The 22,106-nt window shown below is 34.2% G+C and overlaps 1 protein-coding gene across 7 annotated transcripts in view; it reads left to right on the top strand.

The window, feature by feature from the left end:
• LOC143239838 (zinc finger protein basonuclin-2-like) overlaps positions 1 to 21,725 on the top strand; it is a 227,465-nt gene extending 205,740 nt beyond the window's left edge. For all 7 annotated transcript variants that reach the window (XM_076481400.1, XM_076481399.1, XM_076481402.1 and 4 more), the window contains 2 exons: positions 2,680 to 2,915; positions 17,523 to 21,725. In XM_076481400.1, the coding sequence (XP_076337515.1) occupies positions 2,680 to 2,915; positions 17,523 to 20,402 (3,116 nt within the window). In that variant the 3' untranslated portion in view covers positions 20,403 to 21,725. The remainder of the gene's footprint in view (positions 1 to 2,679; positions 2,916 to 17,522) is intronic.
• The last annotated feature ends 381 nt before the right edge of the window (positions 21,726 to 22,106 follow it).

Raw genomic sequence — 22,106 nt, 5'->3', positions numbered from 1 at the left:
AGAAAGGTTCGATCACGATACCCGGAGGACAGCTCCGTGGTCACGACTTCTGGAAGAACTAATTATTCCTCCAACCACTGGGCACCCTACCTTTCAGTTGTCACCATTCTGCCATGATAAATTTTCATGTGCTTTTCTTTGGGTCCCCCTTTTCCTCCCGCTTCCCTGTCTACCTTTTGGCATCCTTAGCCAATAAACGGTTAATTTTATGTTGAAGAGATACATGCCCCCTGTGGATTACTCGTTGCTTCATTCATAGCTGATCTGAATAATGGGAATATGCTATAAAGCCCCCGATCTTATCTATAACACTAATAAGCAGGCTTTCCTTTTCGGTGTAATTTCACATTTAAGTAATCACATTGGTTGAACATCTTTCCTTCCAGAATATATTTATTTTCAAAAGGAAAGTATGTATATATATCTATGTACTTTATAAAAAACGTCGGACACTGGCGGATTTACTTTCTCTCACGTTTTCTCGTTCCATTTAATAGTAGCCGTGTTGTTGCGTAATCCATCACCATCAGCTTGTAAACATTTCTATAAAAGTGAAGTGTGTTTTTTTTTGGTTGTTGTTGATTGTTTTTTGTTTTGTTTTTCTTTGACAGGATGTAGTAGAACAAAAGTAAACTGTAACCTGATTGAGTGTTAAAAAGTAATGCCATTAATAAAGACAAAATCTATTTGATGGGGAAGTTAAATAGAAATATAACATGCATAACATTAGTCAGGACGTAACTACCACGGAACCAGACAGCATATAACGGCTTCAGTTTTTTTTAAACGCTTCCCTTTGTAAAACAGTAAACTCATAAGTTATAATGGATTCAAACACAAGTGACTCCACCTTCTTTGTGTGTGTGTTTTTAACGAATAACAATAAAGAGTTACTTGTGTGTGTGTGAGCTAATAACAGGCAAATAAAATTATTTTTCTCAAGATAAAAACAAGGTTACCTAGTGGCCATATAGCGGCAAACATTTATCTCACTAAATTATGTTTACTAATTAGCTTCTCTGGGTTAGTCATGGTTTCTAGATTGAACTATGAATAACTTTGTTGGAGAAATAAAAAAATGAACAAACAGGTCGAGAGAATTACAGAAGAAAATCACCGATAGATATTAATTTGTCTTAAAAGTTTTCAAAGGTTAATAGATACGTGTATTATCATAACAAAGGTTAATAGACACGAGTATTATCATTATAACAAAGGTTAATAGATACGTGTATTATAATTATAACAAAGGTTAATAGATACGTGTATTATCATAACAAAGGTTAATAGACACGAGTATTATCATTATAACAAAGGTTAATAGATACGTGTATTATCATAACAAAGGTTAATAGATACGTGTATTATCATTATAACAAAGGTTAATAGATACGTGTATTATCATAACAAAGGTTAATAGACACGAGTATTATCATTATAACAAAGGTTAATAGATACGTGTATTATCATATACAAAGGTTAATAGATACGTGTATTATCATTATAACAAATAGGTTAATAGATACGTGTATTATCATAACAAAGGTTAATAGACACGAGTATTATCATTATAACAAAGGTTAATAGATACGTGTATTATCATAACAAAGGTTAATAGATACGTGTATTATCATTATAACAAAGGTTAATAGATACGTGTATTATTATAACAAAGGTTAATAGATACATGTATTATTATAACAAAGGTTAATAGATATGAGTATTATCATTATAACAAAGGTTAATAGATACGTGTATTATCATTATAACAAAGGTTAATAGACACGAGTATTATCATTATAACAAAGGTTAATAGATACGTGTATTATTATAACAAAAGTTAATAGATTCGAGTATTATCATTATAACAAAGCTTAATAGATACGTGTATTATCACTATAACAAAGGTTAATAGATACGTGTATTATCATTATAACAAAGGTTAATAGATACGTGTATTATCATTATAACAAAGGTTAATACATACGAGTATTATCATTATATCAAAGGTTAATAGATACGAGTATTATCATTATAACAAGGTATTATAATAGATACGAGTATCATCATTATGACAAAGGTTAATAGATACGAGTATTATCATTATAACAAGGTATTATAATAGAAACGTGTATTATCCTTATAACAAAGGTATAATAGATACGTGTATTATAATATTGTTATAATGATAATATAATATAATGTAACAAAGGTTAATAGATACGAGTATTATCATTATAAGAAAGGTTAATAGATACGTGTATTATCAATATAAACAAAGGTTAATAAATACGTGTATTATCATTATAACAAATGAGTGCAATATATGCACAACCTTTTAATCAAAACGCAGTACACAGTGTTTTAGCGCTAAAATTTCATGTGCTTTGAAAAACTAGTGAGTTCAATATAAAAATAAAATAAAGAAAAAAATCGTTGACTTTTCTATTGAATTAATTGTTTTCTTAAGATAAAAAAGTAAATGTTTCTTTATGAATTTTCCTTTTCATCTTTTATTTCGCAGGTCATTGATGTTAAAACGGAGCCTTTCGTATGACATAAGATTATGACATTCTCTTCTTAAATTACCACTTCTTGGTTTATGTAATACAGTTCAGCGAAAACAAGAAGAGAATTGTAGTAACTCTGTATTCTATGTTATTTTTGTATATTTTGTAGCACTGGATAAAATGGGTTTCCGTCATATTTATAACTGCCACCAAGTGGAGGTAGTCCAGCCAAGCGTCGCTTTCGATATAGCATCATTAATGTTATATGGAACTCAAGCAATTCCAATCCGTTTGAAAATTCCTCTCGACCGACTGTTTAGCGTACTGCAACATGAGGAAGTTCTGCATGTATTACATGGATTTGGCTGGAATTACGAAGATTACGCTCGTGGTTACATTCTCCAGGTACGTTTTCCGTTTCGTTATATTTTGAAAACTAAATATTTCTTTAAGTTATTTGTCGTGTTACATTTTCTAAGTAGCACTCATTAAATTTTGTGTTTTATTACAGCTTGCGCATTAGTTTTCCTCTAAATTTTATATTTTGTTATAGGTTATCATTTCCTTTAAAGCTTCTGTTTTGTTATAGTAATTGTGTTAGAGTTTCCTGTAAATATTTTATCTTCTTACATTCTCATGTTAGAGTTTTCTTTCAATACTCTGTTCTGTTACGTTTCATAGTTCAGAATTTTCTTTAAATGTTTGTTTTATTAAATCTTTACAGATTATAAATTCCTTTAATCTTGTATTGTTTTTTGGTTTTTTCTTTCATTTCCAAATCTATAAATACATCTAGCGCTATTAAATGTGTGATTTTGTTAAATTTCTCAGTTTAAAGTTTTATTAAATCTTGTGTATTGTTTTCTCAGTTTAAAGTTTTATTAAATCTTGTGTATTGTTTTCTCAGTTTAAAGTTTTATTAAATCTTGTGTATTGTTTTCTCAGTTTAAAGTTTTATTAAATCTTGTGTATTGTTTTCTCAGTTTAAAGTTTTATTAAATCTTGTGTATTGTTTTTTCAGTTTAAATTTTTATTAAATCTTGTGTATTGTTTTCTCACTTTAAAGTTTTATTAAATCTTGTGTATTGTTTTCTCAGTTTAAAGTTTTATTAAATCTTGTGTATTGTTTTCTCAGTTTAAAGTTTTATTAAATCTTCTGTGTTGTTACATTTCTCATATTGCAGATCTGTTACATCTTCTGTGTTGTTACCTTTCTCAGAATACAGTCCTATTAAATATTCTGTGTTACATTACTCAGATTACAGTTCTATTACAACTTCTGTGTTGTGGTATTTCTCAGATTACAGTTCCAATAAATCTATGTTGTTACATTTCTCGGGTTACAGTTCCTCCAAATGTTCTGTTTATTACAATTTATTATTTTAAAATTCCTTTAAATTTCTCGTTTTGCAACATTTTAGGTTAGAATTTATTTAAATATTTCGTTTTGTTACATTTCTCATATTAATTTCTATTACGTTTCCTATTTATTACATTTTACAAGTTACAGTTTTTAAGTTATCTGTTTTGCTGTTTTTCAGAGTTAGAATTATTTTGTGTGTTTTTTCTGTTCCACATATTAAACTTCCTTTAAATTGTTTGTTTATTACATTTTCACATTAGTATTTCCCATAATTTTTTGTTTCTTTTCTTATCCCAAATCAAAATTTCATTTGAATTTTTATGTTGTTACATTTTGCAAGTTAGATTTTCCTTTAACTCTTCTGTCTTGTTACATTTCTTTGAATAGAGTTTACTTTAAATATTCATCTTTTGTTACGTTTTTCATGTTAGAGCTTCCTCTAAGTCTTCTGTTTCTGTTATATTTTTCTGGTTTGTTTTCTCTAAATCTTCGTGTTGTTACCTTTTCTAGGTTAGATATTCATTTAAAATATCCATTTTAATATATTTTCTAGGTTATATATTATTTTGAATTATCTATTTTTTTTAGGTTAGATATTCCTTTAATTGTCCCGTTCTCTCAATTCTTGAGGTTAGGATCTTCTGTAAATCTTCTGCTTTTACATATTACAGAATAGAGATTTCTGTAAATCTTCTGTCTCACTGCAGTTCAAAGTATCACATTTTCTCAAGTGTTTTGATCAATTAAATTTGTTACATTAGATTTTTTTTTAAATCATGTGTTTTGTAACATTTTTCAAGCTAGAGTTCTTTCTCTAATCTCCTGTTGTTATTTTTTATATATTTTCCATATTGTAGTCACATTTAAATTTTTTGCTGTATTTACCCAATTACGGATTCCCTTAAAGCTTCTACTTTGTTACATAATCCAGATTAGAGTTTCCTTTTGATTTGTTACACTTTTTAGGTTACAGTTTCCCTTAAACATTCTGTTTCGTTAAATTTTCAGACCAAAGTTTCCTTTTAGTCATATTTTTATTGTATTTTCCAGGTTTATGTTTTCCTTGAAATTATTTGTCTCGTTACATTCTGAGTTGTTGTTGTTTTCTGTCAATCAGTGCTTTATTTTGTACTATCACGTTCCTTTATCAGGTGCAAGTGAAGTTCTCCTTTAATTCGACCGTTTTACAATATTCTCCTTATTTGCATTTTTCTTTCACGTCTCTGTTTCATTATATTCTTCAAATTCGTTTTTATTTACATTATTTACTTTGATCAAATCTTATATTTAGTATTTTTCTTTAGATTCTCTCTCTATTTCGTTTTGTTTTGCTTTAATTTCCAGAGAACCGATACATCTTTAAAATTTTGATCTTTTGATGATTTACACGTAGTTGTTTGTTTTTTTTAGCTATGTTCCGAGTAATGAATAAATATAACTTTATGAAGTATTGAATTTTAACCTTAAAATAAGTTACTTTTTGCAGTTAATGAATAATAACATTAACATCCCTATGAATTTTGCAAAACTTCCAGTCTTTAACCAGCATTGGTGTTATAATTGTTTAACCTATATTTTTGGATATTTGTGCACGCGAACTTGGAGCCGAAAATGGCGCAAGAAGTGTTCAGCATTTACAAGTGCTAATTAAGAGAAAGAGAACTTTCGTTACTTTGTCTTTAACATTGTAATTTTAGTGTTTGAGTAAATAAGTCTGACGGAGACAAACACACAAGACTCATCAAATCTGGTAGAGAAACGAAATAATAAACTTCTACAAACGTTTATACTTGTGTTGAAGGTTTTTGATTTACATATTAATATGAAATATTCCCTAGTGACCATAACCATCAATGGATATAATAGCCTCCATAAAAAAATACGTTTTTTATGTAAAAGTTTATTTTAAAAGTACAAAAGTAATCAGATAATGATAATAAAAAAAAAATGTTAGGCCTAAAGGACCCATGAAATATTTGGACAACACCGAGTACTTTCTTCAATCAAATCAACTCAAAATTAATTAACGTATTACAGTTTATAATTTATATCAACAACTTTACCACATTTAATGTGTGTTAACTTCCCAAAGTGTTAGACTATAAAAGGACAATGAAAGATCAGACCGACACTGAATATTTAGTTGAATGCATCAACCCAAAGTGAATTAAATATTATTGAAAGTAAAATGACAAAATTTGGGATAACGCCACACCAATTCAAACAATGCGCAAAAGTGACCACCTGTACACCTATATAAAATTCCTTCCAGTAACTCAGCGGTCAGTATCTGGGCTTATGACGCTAAAATTCGGATTTCGATACCTCTTGTGGGCACAGCACAAATTGCCAGTTGTGTAGCTGTATATAATTTATTAACGAAAAATCGAAAGTCGATTAATAACATTTTGGCCTAAAAACAAACACAAACAAAAGATATTGAAATGGCACAAATATTCGAATATTCCAAATGATCTGATCTCGTATTTTGTATTACGTCGTACATAATGTTCACAAAGAAACATACATGGTGATATATTTACATTTTAATTGCATTTAAGTTGAATTTTTGTTTTGAAATTCGTGAAGTTTATGGAATATTTGTTACAAGGTTTCGTTTGGTTTAGAATTTCGCGCAAAGCTACACGAGGGCTATCTGCGCTAGCCGTCCCTAATTTAGCAGTGTAAGACTAAAGGGAAGGCAGCTAGTCATCACCACCCACCATCAACTCTTGGACTAGCCGTCCCTAATTTAGTAGTGTAAGACTAGAAGGAAGGCAGCTAGTCATTACCACCCACCTCCAACTCTTGGACTTCTCTTTTACCTACGAATAGTGGGATTGACTGAACCATTATAACACCCACACGGCTAAAAAGACGAGCATATTTGGTGAGACCGGAATTCGAACTCGCGACCTTCAAATTACGAGTCCAATGCCTTAACCCACCTGGCCATGCCGGGCCTATTTATTACAAATATTGTCATGTTGTGATTTTTCATTACAGTAGCGCCTTCTGGTGAAAGTGCTAAGAAAAAGTGACGTAACTTCATAAAGTTATCAGTAGAATTACATAACAATTTTCATCTATTTTAAATTTCCTGACGAACCACTCAAGTCATGGAAGACCTTGTTTTTACCAATAGAAAATTATTCGATTACACTTCTCTAGCGGCCTTCAGGATAGGACAGCGGTAATTCTATGGACTTACAACACTAAAATTCGTAGATCGATTCCCCGCGGTGGACGTAACAGATAGTCCAATGTGGTTTCGCTCTAAAATAAACTTCAATAACGTAACTGTTTCTTGTATTATTTTCTTTTTCATCCAAAATTATTTGTCTCCTGGGGGAGAGCGGACAGTAAGAACTTACAACGCTGAAATCCAAAGTTCGTTTCGCCACGGTGGCTAGAAAACATAACTTTAAAACGAAACCAAACTGATAAATATATCATCTGACAATTAATAGGCTTTTAGTTGCTGAACATGCGACTAATGTTATTGATCGTGTTTTGATACTGATGTTTTCAATTTCATGGTTTCATAACAAGTACATAAACTGTGCAAGACGCTGATAGCTTGAGTAATGTGTAAATAAGTATAATTTTTAACGTCTTTACTTCAACGCTAGTTGTCTGTTTCATACTTATAACTCTCTCTCTTTTTCTCTTCTGTGGTGCTAGGAGCAACCAGCGTCTTGTTATCGTCTTCAGATGACGTATGGCAGTTTTATATGTAACATGGACTGTGTGCTTGAGCGTTCATACCCGCTTTTAATCTTTAAATTATGTTTTTAACTTATATTTTCATTTCACACGAACGTTCTTGTTTGTTTTTTGAATTTCGCGCAAAGCTACACGAGGGCTATCTGCGCTAGCCGTCCCTAATTTAGCAGTGTAAGGCAACTAGTCATCACCACCTACCGCCAACTCTTGAGCAACTCTTTTACCAACGAACAGTAGAATATTCCGTCACATTATAACGCCCCACACGGCTGAAAGGACGAGTATGTTTGGTGTGGCTGGGACTCGAACCCGCGATCCTCATATTACGAGTCGAGCGTTATAACCACCTGGCCCTGCCGAGTTCTTTTATACGAAAGGCTATATGTAAAGGATATACATAAATTATGTATTCTATAATTGTGCATAGAAGTGTATTTGCTAATTCAGACATAAATAAAGAGCTAAACATGTCTGTATATCTTCGAACTTATAACGCTACTCGAGGCGGGCAGAGCACAGATAGCCCGTGGTGTTGCTTTGTGCTTAACTTCAAACCAACAAACAAATCAGAAGTTAAAACATTCACTTCTTTCCTCCGAAGCAAAGTATTTTTATAAAATGGCCGTGAACTTTGATTCATAAATCTCCTGCGTTCATTACTCTGAAGAGGGTCGCGGGTTCGAATCCCCGTCACACCAAACATGCTCGCCCTTTCAGCCGTAGGGGCGTTATAATGTTACGTTAAATCCCACTGTTCGTTGATAAAAGAGTAGTCCAAGAGTTGGCGGCGGTTGGTGATGACTAGCTGCCTTCCCTCTAGTCTTACACTGCTAAATTAGGGACGGCTAGCACAGATAGCCCTCGAGTAGCTTTGCACGAAATTCAAAACAAACAAAACCAAAGAATGTGATGTAAAATTTGACTACCACTTGAAGATATATTGTACGTGTAGTTTTAGGAAAGACCTGCTAGTTGTGACTGTTCGAAAGTTACAGCTTTTGTTTCAAGATTGAATAAATACTGGTCCGCATTGTGGGGGATTTTGAGGGGTATATGTAAAGTAAATGTGTTACAGTACGTCCAGTATTCGCGTTCCCTTGTTTAAAGCACAGATACATACGTTCTCCACTTGAAACATCTGGCCGTTCTTTACTTAGAGGCGAAGACAGAGATAAACAGATCTCCGCCACACAGTTGATTGGTGGACCACACATTTTGTATCGTAAGGGTTAGCAAAACGTTCACCATGACAGCCATAACGACAGAGTTGGTTTTCTATTATTACTTCTTTATAAGAGGAACTGAAAAAGAGCCCAGAGGCAGAGAGATATGCTAACTGAGACAGTTTATAAAGAACATGGAAGATTAGGAGAATATTTAACCTGTTTAACCAACTGGGATTCTAAAAAAAGAAATTTGCAGCTTCCAAAACAAGGATACCAGTTAGCTATATGTATTTTTAAAAATGTTTAGCCGTCCGTCAACGATTATTAATTTATATTTCCGATGCGGGTTAATAGAAAATTGCGTGAATATCGAAATAAATTTAAAAAAAAATTCATAACCTCAACTATAACAACCTATTTCCCTTTTTTCGTCTCTTTAGAACGCAAGTTTATAAGTTTTTAAATACGCTATAATTGTAACTGTAAACCTGTTGTTGTGAGATGGTGCACACTTTCGTAACAAAATGTTGCCCTCAGTGGCACAGCTATATGTCTACCGACTTACAACGCTAGAATCTGGGTTTCGATACCCGTAGTGGGCAGGCCCCAGACAGCTCATTGTGTAGCTTTGCGCTTTGTTTAGCCTGTACTTGTAGACGTGAAAATACAACCGTAAAACTTTTTTATTGATAGAACGTAGAGCTAACGCAGTAACAAAATATTTAGGCTGTTCGTAACAGGTGTACAACAAAAACCGTAAAAAAAATGTTTCTTTTCTACCGATTGGTCATTAATCTAGTGGCACAGAAGAAATGAAATGTAGTTCAGAACGGTGTTAAAATCTGTTCGACCCCCTGTTAAATTTTAGCCATATTTACATTCTCCAAAAACAAAATATGAACTTTCCTGGACAAACCGACATGAGAAGGTTAAAAAAAAAAAAAAACTTTGTCCCTCTGTCGACATGTTTTCACGCAATTACTGTCAGATAGAGAGAGAAAGGCCCTATTTGCTCGGATGAGCGCCAGTCCGAGCCTGATCTCAGTTAGCATAAAAATGGAACTTCCCATATCTTTCAGCTCATGTACTGTGTTTAATACTAACCCTTTATTTTCCTATGGATAACCACAATGATTAGCTTTAACTCCCAGAACAATCTCGATTTTTTTTTCTTCGTCACTGATATTAAATCACGAGACAAGACAAAGAAAAGTCATAAAAACTTGTATTGTTTTGTGAATGAACATCACTATGTAACACGAATTTTGTTCCTGGATAGTATGTGTTGTTTCTTAATTGCTTATGTTGTAAATTTACAGAAAATGGCCATTATTCCCTTCAAACTTTGCTTTTGTGACCAGGATAATGAAATCTAAAAATTAACCTATTTTCGATCTACAAATGGGCAAATTTGCACATTTTCATTTACATAACGTCTGAATAAAAACACATGAATCAAGATTTACTTGTATTTATTTTAAAGTTATAGAAAAATATTTAGAAGTGAGTAATTTTTCGAGATTTGCAACTGTAACGTAAATCACTTTCACGTATCAGCTTCCAAATGTAGTCTCGCATCATGTTTTCGTTATAGGAAAGTTTGAAGAAAAAATAGGTCTTTTCCATTTACTTTAGGCATAAGCAATTAGGAAATAACACTTTCTGCCCAGGAACAAGAAAAAGTAAAATTTGGTTACGTAGTGTATTTACACGCGGACCTAACTATTTAATTACTGTTAAAATCTGTCGAAAGGATGTACATTTCGTTTGTCACAAATTCGTGATTTTCTTTCACATTATAACAGTAATTACAAATTTTAAACTTAAGCACTTTAATACTTACAACTGTTTTCGTTTACTTGCTTTAGAGTTGAAAAACGTGTAAAAAATGTTATTTTGAGAAAGGATCTTTATGTTTCGAAAGTAAATGAATATATTTTGTGCGTCGTCCATATTTATAGCAAGTAAAACTATCTCGTTATAATTATGTATATATTCTTTGATGTTAGTTTATCATACCACATAAATTGAACTTCCTTCCTCTATCCCAGTTCATTTCTTAATTACATAATACATTAATTTATGTTAGTTTAACGACTCGATATATCACAGAACCTCCACCTTCTTCCTCTATTCCAGTTCATTTCTTAATTACATAATACATTAATTTATGTTAGTTTAACGACTCGATATATCACAGAACCTCCACCTTCTTCCTCTATCCCAGTTCGTTTCTTAATTACATAATACATTAATTTATGTTAGTTCAACGACTCAATATATCACAGAACCTCCACCTTCTTCCTCTATTCCAGTTCATTTCTTAATTACATAATACATTAATTTATGTTAGTTTAACGACTCGATATATCACAGAACCTCCACCTTCTTCCTCTATCCCAGTTCGTTTCTTAATTACATAATACATTAATTTATATTAGTTTAACGACGCGACACATCACAGAACCTCCACCTTCTTCCTCTATCCCAGCTCATTTCTTAATTACATAATACATTAATTTATGTTAGTTTAACGACTCGATATATCACAGAACCTCCACCTTCTTCCTCTATCCCAGTTCGTTTCTTAATTACATAATACATTAATTTATGTTAGTTTAACGACTCGATATATCACAGAAGCTCAACCTTCTTCCTCTATCCCAGTTCGTTTCTTAATTACATAATACATTAATTTATGTTAGTTTAACGACTCAATATATCACAGAACCTCCACCTTCTTCCTCTATCCCAGCTCATTTCTTATAGACTAGAGACTTATAGACTTAAGACTAGAGGGAAGGCAGCTAGTCATCACCACCCACCGCCAACTCTTGGGCTACTCTTTTCCAACGAATAGTGGGATTGACCGTCACATTATAACGCCCCCACGGCTGGGAGGGCGAGCATGTTTGGCGCGACTCGGGCGCGAACCCGCGACCCTCAGATTACGAAGCGCACGCCTTAACGCGCTAGGCCATGCTAGGCCCCACTATTTCATAATGATAAATGCTCTATCTCTAGTAATATATGCACATTTATAAATGTGCTTTGGTTGTTGTTGTTTTTCTTCTTCTCATTTCATCATAATTTATCTTTTTTTTTTGTCCTGTTTCGTATATATTCGTAATTTCAGCATCGTTAATACCTAGATCCATTCGATTCAAAGCGTATATTAGCGCCACCTACAAGTCTATAAAATAGAAACAAAATCAAAGAATGATCGACTAATTTCGCGCGAGGTTTATAAAACTAAACAAGTTGCAGTCCATATTTTAGGTTAAAAGTTAAATATTAAAGTTAATATTTTGAATATAAAAAGTGAGTTATCAGGTAAACACCATCCATGTGAACTTTTTAACCTAGAATTTTGATGACAAAATCTAGTATTAAAAAAATGTTTTTCATAAAAACTATTTTTCCCGTAGCCAACTTATATCTAATCAGTTTTTTAGTTCAATGTACTTGCTAAATATTGTCTTGTAATCTTCACAATATCTGACATACTTTTTAATATGTACATGTAATGAATTATTTATAACAAGATATATCTTTTCACTAAAGTTTTTATTTTATATTACTTGAAGTTTATCGTACACATTTCACATAATGCTGACCATATAACGCATTTATTAGTCCTTTGTTTTAAATGCAGAAGTTAGATTCTAGACATTGACTTAAAATCAATAATAAAGTACAAAATACATATTTAACAGTTACGTTTTGAAAAGAAAAATAAAATAATTATTATACGGACATATCTATATGAGATTGTTTTTCTGATGAAAATAGCTTTGAAATAATACGTCTTATAAACAATAGGAAAACTTCTGAAACTTTAGTTCTCTGTTCTCAACTGCAGTCTAGTATTTGTCAGCAATAGATAAATGTACTTTTCCTCTTATCTGACATCTGTTTTACTTCTGTATAAAAATGTACTCGCAGTTATAAAAATCGTGAAATTTAGGATGTTGTTCCCAGTAACTTTGAGGACTTGACCTTCGTGACACGAAGTGTCTTTTAATATAACGCTTGTATATTGGCTTGTGAAAAGTACATTACCTAAGAATATTTTTTATAAAGTACACTCGATGAAATCCAAAACTCTAAAACCTTGTTCCAGAACTGTAGCTACATCGGATATTGTTTATGGTGGCCTATAGTGATTCTAAAGAATCCATACTTGTTCTGATGTTATTAATACAAATTAAACAATATCTTAAAATATTTAAGTTTGACTAAATTTTTCAAGAAACATACAGCGTTTGTGTATATAACATGTTAAGTAATATTTAACTTCATAACGTCACTATACCCTAAGAGATAACCGTGAAGCTTAAGCCATGGTATCTATCGGTAATAAGACTCAAACGCACCTTTTTTTTAATAAAAATAATAATTGATCACTTCTTGAAAAGGTACAGAAGGAAACAACTTTAATATGATGTTTCTTTATGAAGTTGTCCAACTTTTGTGTGACTTAAGGTTAAAAATTGTCTTAATTTGTTACACTTTAATTTTTCAAGTTTTATTGAGTTAAAATCATCTTAATGATCAAAATAGAACATTCTTGAGTTAGGTTATTTTTACGTTCATTTCAATAGGTGTTTTAAATACTGTTCATCTTATTTTTACGTTTTTATTTTATGTATATATAAATATATTACAACTTTGCTTTTGTTTTTATTGTTGCTTTATGTGCTTGTGTGTGTGAATTCAGTTTGGAGAATATGTAGATCGTTTTACTCAAATGAAATATACAACCTTGGAATGAAATGCAAAATATAAGCTTCAAACAAATTATATACGTTATGAAAATACGTTCATAATCCTTCCATTCGTTTGTAAATGGAGGCTCTAATGTATATATCCGCATAAAGCTACACTAAATCTATCTGCGTTAGCCGTCCGTAATTTCTACTGATAAACTAGAGGGAAGGCATCGAGCTACTAGTGTCCACCGTTATTTCATGAACTACTCTGATAGAATAGATATAAAGATACCACGGTATCATAGTTCATAACGGGATTTTGCGGCAACGGGACGCGAAGTTAAGATCTTCGGATTTACACTTCGACATGTAACTAGGCCACGCCCAGGCCGGAAAGTTTATGACGTATTTGGTAAAACATTGCATACCTTTTGAAGATTTATCAGTGACGTACTTCAAGAAGAACAGTCCTAGTTTCCTTGATGTTAACTTAAAAACAAAATATTGTGTCAAAAAATAAATATGTTTCAGCAGCTTTTACCAGTTGTTATTGGCTTGTAAATTTGCTCGTTCGGACTCCTTCGGTTCTTTATTTGATCCAAACTGCACGCATTTATAGAGTACACCATGTGTTAATTAACAAAAGTAAAACAAACTAAGCATATGTAGTCATGTGTGTGTGTATTTCAGCAACAAGTAAGAAATACATGTTTGATAAATGATTCGATGGTAACCCAAGACACCAGGCTCTACTGAACTTTGGAATCGCGTCTCTTTCCACTTTAACATATTTGTTTGTTATTGTTTTTTGTTTTGTTTTTTATTTTTTTAGAATTTGTCTGTGACCATTTACTTTAATAAGCTCAAACAACTTGGACTGTCACCAAAACTAGCGTGTTTCACATATGCATTCAGCTGTACCTAAATCAGTCACAAATGCAACCTGGTCGTTAGGACGCTAGACTCGTAATGTGAGAGTCATGGATTCGAATCCCTCTCATCGAAAATCCTCGTCTTTTCAATTTTGATGGCTTTATAATTTAACGGTCAATCCAACTATTTGTTAGTAAAAGAGTAGCCAAAGAATTAGCGGTGAGCAGTGTTGACCAGCTTGTCTTCTCTCTAATCTATCATTGCTATAGTTAGGAACGGCTAGCGCAGTTTTGAGCGAAATTCAAACCACAAATTCAAATTAATTTTAGTAGTATGTAAGATCGTATCTTGTTGCATCTCCATGAATGGTTCTCCGCACTCGAACACTCATTCTTCGACAACTTGTTGAGCAGTTAAACCTCATTGTATATATTCTGAACCAAGTTAAACTGTGGCCACATTAACTGTTCATATTTCAAATTACAGTACTGATGCTAGTAAAGTTGCGGGTTTATTTTAAACCAGGTTAAATATCAATAAAACAGACTTTTCTGTTTTCCGCAAGTGTTGTCTGATACACAGGCTTGTTCAAACTAAAAGTTAAGCATTACTTCACCAGGCAGTGTCTTCGACAGTGAAAAGTTCTTGGTGAATTTCGTAAACTTACAGATCTTGTTTGTTTGCTTTCTTATAGCAAAGCCACATTGGGTTATCTGCTGATACCCTCCCCGAGGGGAATCGAACCCCTGATTTTAGCGTTGTACATCCGTAGACTTACCGCTGTACTAGCGGGGAGGCTTAGAGATCTAGTTGAATTAACATATGCGTTAAAGAGTACTGCATCAGCTTCCAACTGCATTATTTTTAATCATTAGCAGTTTCTTCTGACACCCAATGTGCATTATGTAAGTCTACCTTTCTATTACGCTTGTCCTCGTTTCTGTAGTTTCTTGTTGAGGTTTCCATGTTTGGAATTTAGATTTCACGTCCGTAGGATGGGTGGGGTTTTGAGTAGAAATGCTTAATTGAAACTGTTCTATGAGAAACCTCTTTCAGAAGCTTTTGTGTTGTTTCTATGGATACGTTAATCATGTTTACAGATACTTGGAAATTCATTGATTCACTTCTTTCTTAAACCTGACCCCGTCTCCCGTTTTGGGCTTAAAGTCACTGTAAACGAACTCTCCCTTTGAAAACTCGTAGCTAGAATCCTGAATTTACTTTTATTCTGCTTTTAGCTGTTTGGGTAGTACATAAATAATAAGGAAGAATAGCCTGCACTTTCTTTTCAATAAACATGTTCCAACAAACCAACAAGTGGGTGTTACCAAAAACGTAATTAGCAGCAGTAGTTTGTTTGTAGTTTGTTTTTGAATTTCATACAAAGCTACTCGAGGGCTATCTGTGCTAGCCGTCCCTAATTTAGCAGTGAAAGACTAGAGGGAAGGCAGCTAGCCATCACCACCCACCGCCAACTCTTGGGCTACTCTTTTACCAACGAATAGTGGGATTGACCGTCACATTATAACGCCCCCACGGCTGAGAGGGCGAGCATGGTTGGCGCGACGCGGGCGCGAACCCACAACCCTCGGATTAGGAGTCGCACGCCTTACGCGCTTGGCCATGCCAGGCCAATTAGCAGCATAAATTATTATTAAATTGGTTTATTTTCATGTTATAGTTACGACTGCAAAATGAATGGGAGTACTTAACGTAGACCATGAAATATTGACAAACATACATATGTTTACTCTTTCTGCTCTCAACCTTATACAAATTCACTCATCTTTTCTGCTCTTACATTTCATTATAAAGTATATTTCCCAAGGTTTGTTTTGAATTTCACGCAACGCTACACGAGGGCTACCTCCGCTAGCCGTCCCTAATTTAGCAGTGTAAGACTACAGAGAAGGCAACTAGTCATCACCACTCACCGCCAACTCTTGGGCTACTCTTTTACCAACGAATAGTGGGATTGACCGTCACATTATAATGTGAATAAACGTATAACATTGTAATACCTCCACCGTTGAAATGATGAACATGTTTAGTGCGACGGGGATTCGAACCCGCGACCCTTGGCCATGCCGGGCCGCATTTCCTACCCAAATATTAAAATTCAAAATATGAAATTTAAGTTAAAACATTAAAGAGAATTTAATAAGCAACCCAGTGGCTCAGCGATAAATCTAAAGGCTTATAACGCTAAAGACCGGGTTTTGTTACCCACGGTGGGCGCAGCACAGATAGCCCATTGTGTAGAGTTGTGCTTAACAAAAAGACTAATGAGTTAATATTTAAAGTTTGATGGAAAAACATTTCTCATTCAATAAATCGCTACATGTTAATAATTAATATTCGTCACACGCAGATGTACTAAAATGATGCACTCAAATTGGTGCTGAAAAACACCATAGAGGTTAAATTTTGTAGCCTTTGAGAACAGTATATAAGTTTATACTGTAAATCATTGAAGTTGCTTATCCGACATTCTTCATTGTTATATGATCTTGTGCTGTTTTTTACCACTGTGTTAAGATGGGAGGTATATTCACAGAAGATTACGTGCGTGATGTCACACAGCCCACACAACACAAAATTGTATCACTAGAGAGCCATCTACTGTCAGTTACAGTAATAATTTCAATCATACTTACTGACTTCACTATCACTGATGGCAAAAACCTTCATAAAGTGTCTACTACTAGGTGGTATTCAATTTTTTTGGAAAAACGTAGATTTTGAACACACTATTTACAAGTGTACAAAATTTGTTTGAGATTATCCTTCCACAACAACACGTCCATCGATTACCTGAATCGTGTTATATTGTTAGGTATGATGATTCGTTTAAGTTTCTTGTAAATAAATATTGTAAGATATGTTATGATTTTTTAGTCTTTTGTATGAAACTAAGGAAAAGTGCATAACGTCTAAGTTTCAGAGAGAAAACTCCAACAACCATAGATGATAACGGATAAATAAAAGTTCTATTTGGAAAATTTTATGTTAATATTCTTATTAAAAATCTCTCACATCTTCATTGTTTTTAGATCCAAATATTAGATTTTTGTGTATAGTTGTGGTTGTTCATTTTATATATATGTACTTTAATCAACTCTCTAAATTAACGTTACAGTACCTATGTTGATTGATTTTAACTTGTCCATAGGACGCCACAGGGGCTGTACTAGACAGGTGGACACTGGCAAGCCGAGAAGAAGAACAACTAATTCTGCAGCAGTTCCTTAGATTCGGAGAAACTAAGTCTATTGCTCATCAGTTGCTCCTGCAGGAGACCTGCGAAAAAGGAGACTACAGCGTTCAGCCACCCAAGACAGATTCTGACATCAGAAAGTTCATCGAACGAACAAACAGGGTGGTCAGTTCAGACTTGTTTAAACACAATAACTTTTCTCCGGTGACGACAAGCATGTCTTTCTCCAATCCTTTCAGCAAGTCAAGTATACCATACCCTCCCTCTAGTGTCAGTTCCACTCAGTCTCTTTCACCTAGCGGAGGTTCTCCGTTAAACTCTAGCAGCCCTCTAGCAGTATCGCCTTTAAACAAGCTCCAAAGCATGCAACCCTTCGATTATCGACGAGAGAAAATAAGTCCTGAACCACGTAGCCACGACATACCATCAGCTCTTCCACTTACCCAATCTACACCGGTAACCTCCTGCACAACCTCCGTCCCTAACCTATTGTCCGTTACAACAGCGCTCACAAATCATGTTCCATCAGTCACAGTAACATCTGATTTTAGTGTTACTGATGGCGGTTCTGAGGAAGATAGCAACACAGTGATGAACCTCAGTCAGCGAACCAGTCATAGTTTGGATTCTATATATGCTGCTAAGAAAGTGAAACATCTCCGTAAATCCACTAACCCTATGAAAAGGAAATGGAACCCTCTGATACTGAGCACTATGGCAACTAATCCCACGACTGGTAAGAAGCGTGTGCAGTGCCACGTGTGTTTCAAGACATTCTGTGACAAGGGCGCCCTAAAGATACACTTCAGTGCAGTACATCTTCGAGAAATGCACAAATGTACAGTAGAAGGATGCAATATGATGTTTAGTTCTCGAAGAAGTCGTAATCGCCACAGTGCCAATCCTAACCCCAAACTTCATACACCAAACTGCAGAAGAAAGCTCAAACCCAATGATGGTCGATCTGCCCATTTTCCAGTGCTTCCTCCCACATCCCTGCTGAACTTCAACAACAACATGCTTCCATCACCCACTGCTCCACTTCTTGATAGCAATACTTCGAAAATGTCAGACCAACCTCGAGTTAATACTCCATCTCTCAGCAGTATTCCAAGACTTGTATCTCCATCGGGAAACCTTCCTGGTACCAATTATCACAATTCAGAGGATTGTGCTCTTTCTCTGACAAAGAAATCTCGATTTGATGAAAGTATTCAAGGTATTCACATATCTAATGGTTTGGAAAACATTGAGCTAGCGCAAAAAGATGAGTCTTCCTTTAAGAACAAAGGTTTTCACAAGAGAAAAAGTCAAAACCCTATTAAGTGTGCTGTAACAAGCGATGATGACATGCAATATGTTTCTACCGATGAGTCTTCAACTGATACCTTCATTGACCAAGTTGATGACGAAAATGGTCTTCTGGAGTCTAAGTCCGATGATTATACCTCAGATTTCCAATATGAATCAAAATATGATGATTTTGATAAAGAAGATCAGACGACTGAAGAAGAGAAAAAATTTGATGACCGCAAGATATTGATGGATGAATCCAGACAAAATCACGAATTATCTGCTAATGGAAATGATGAGCAAGAAACTGCCACAGATATGACTAAAAAAAGCACTACAGAGCAAAATGATATAAGTGAGAATCCATTGCGCCATCTAGAAACTTTATCTCTAGGAGCTTTTACAAGCATGGTTTCAACGACACGGAATGTCATCAGCCAACATTCTTTATCTTCCATTAGCGGAGTTTCATTTCATGCCCCTGGGTTGGGTCTTGCAACACCTCAAAGATCCAACAGTCCGCCTCGTCACAACAACTCCTCACCGTTAGAAGGTCCCATAACATCCACGAATTCTGTTGCACATACAGTTCAAACATTGACCACAGCTGACCAGGATTCGAATCCAAATGAACAAGTTCCCTTGATTTCGGTATACCGGGACGCCTCTATGGTAGGTACTATAGAAGTTCCGGTCGACAAGGAGAATCCAAGAAGGTGTATCGCTTGTGGGAAGATATTCCAGAACCATTTTGGTGTGAAGACTCATTATCAGAATGTGCATCTCAAGTTGATGCACAAATGTACAGTTGAAGGTTGCAATGCAGCATTTCCTTCTAAACGTAGTCGAGACAGACATAGTGCCAACCTTAATCTTCATCGGAAGTTACTTTCTACTAGCTCAGACAAAACTTCTCCTTTCCTGGATAAGAACAACCTCTACCCATTTCACCCAAGTGCGTTTAGGGAAGACATATTTTCCAGGTTCTATGATCCACAAGCTCTGCCACTGAGTTTTGCAGATCTATATCATGGAAGAATACCTACTTGTGGCCCTGAAGGATTTTTATCAAACCCTGCTTTTGTTAACCACTTAGGTGTAGGAGCGGCCCTTGGAGCTGTTCCTCCTTTTCACCCCGCCTTTATGGCCCCAGTAACTACAACAAATACCTCACTATCAGAGGGTTTTGTTGGATTAAGTGGAACTAGTGGGCGAGAAACTCCCAGTAGTTCACTGACTACTTCTCCCAGCCCTCAACCCCAAACCCCTAAATCAAATGTACAAAACCACTCCTCCATACGTTTGGATGAAGAACTGTTTCCAGATCCCAAAGGGAAGTTTTTTTGTGTGTTTTGTCAGAAGACTTATCACGAGGCAATGATGCTCAGAGAACATTATGAAAAATATCACTCGGAAGACTTATTAATATGTAATGTAGATGGTTGTGGTAAGGCTTTTCTTTCCAAAAAAGCTATGAACTCTCACAGCAAAGACGACAATGTACACATGCATAGCAGAGATAGACCGCACGCGATTTCTTAAATGATAAAGACTTAAGAATCCTAAGTTGTCGAACAGTTGTCGGTATTGTTAAAACTGTGATGGCATATGGTATATATATATGAGACAACAAATGTACATTTTGGGGTTCCATGAGATGTATAGATGTTGTGACGTTCACCGTTGCAACTAATGTTGCAGAAAGAAGTGTTTCTATAGTGTAGAACATATCTCATAGTAGCTCCGTTAGCACTTCGTAAAGAAAAAAAAAACTGTGAATTACATAAACATATTACTATTACAGGGCCCGTGTAACGAAAAAGGGTTTTCAATATAGGTTGTTTGTGTACACTAAGTCAGATTATAGAGATCCTAAGTGAGAAATATCCATGCATACTATCCTCTTCATAACACTTTATTGTATATAGATTTTCTTTCGATCAGGATATTATAGTTTCTAGTTATAGATGGACAGATTTTTCTTCCATGTTATATGTATTTTATTCCTGTTCTCGTATTTGATCCGAAGTTTATATAGATGCTTGTGGTTTATTCTTGGGTGTACGGTTGAATACTATTTGTCATTACATACACACTCTCTAGTTCCGCTTTCTTGGCGTCGTATTTTTCATTAATATTACTCTTCTTACTCTTGTGCAAGTACTACAGAAATTCTTATATTTACTATAAATATATCGTGTTATGGGCTTCTGCACAAAATTTCCAGTGGATGTTCTTTCATACAAAAGGCTCAGAATTACAACTTTCTTAAGGTATTCACACATTTTATGTTACTTTCCTTCTCGGTGGAAAAACAACATAGGTTTTCAGTTAGCTTTTCTTTATCGTGGTTAGAAAAGTGATATTTATTGAAATGTGATTTTCTTTTAAGTGTGAAGTTTGCAACTTGTGATGATTCAGTCATATTATGTAGTGTTCTTATTACACGTAATTTTCTCTTTTCATTTTCAATTGCTGATTGGTTAATGATAAATGAAATTGTTCGATCATATTACGAGCAAACAGCCAACAAGGTTGAATGTATATATAGTTGGAGTCTTTCAAGGTTCTTTAAATGTCTGCCCGGTTTTTGATTTTTTTTTCTTGACAGTTTATAACTGTTTGAGTGGGACTAAAAGTGTTCCATGCAGACCTAAGAATGAAATATTCATTCCTTTAGAGTTTGTTCAGCATAATTTAAGTTATTAATATACCTAAAGCTTAAGACGCCCCCTTTCTTTCCACATAAAGAGAGAGAAAAGGTTTAATGTAAGTGTTTATATTTTGTAGGCTTCAGTTCGTCTGCAGTGTCTGTTCAAGAAAAAAAATCCCAGGTTGAAATAAAAATACGTTGTTGTTTCTGTGTATGAGGCTATGCCTGACTTAAAGAACACTTATTATTCTGTGTATGAAGCTATCCCTGACTTCAAAAACACTCGTTTTTATTAAATGGCACATTACACAAATTCACTTTGCCGATAAATATAACCTTATCAGTCATCTTAACCACAAATAACTAGTGCTTTCAGCTACTGTTGTCAATAGAAAATTTGAAGAAAATTATATTTACTTTCAGAGACTAGAAGCAGCAGTTGGTATTCAGTACATTTTCCAAAAAGAAGAAAGAAGACAAAGGGAAAGAAGAAAAAAAAAAACTTGATAAGGTTTGATCTCGTACGGTTACTAAGAAATAAACCAGGTGGCGCTATGTGGTATAACATTTTCTAAACCCATGTAAAAAAAATG

This window comes from Tachypleus tridentatus, chromosome 13, assembly GCF_004210375.1.
Source record: "Tachypleus tridentatus isolate NWPU-2018 chromosome 13, ASM421037v1, whole genome shotgun sequence".
Classification (NCBI taxonomy): domain Eukaryota; kingdom Metazoa; phylum Arthropoda; class Merostomata; order Xiphosura; family Limulidae; genus Tachypleus; species Tachypleus tridentatus.
This window is presented reverse-complemented; position numbering and strand designations above follow the sequence as displayed.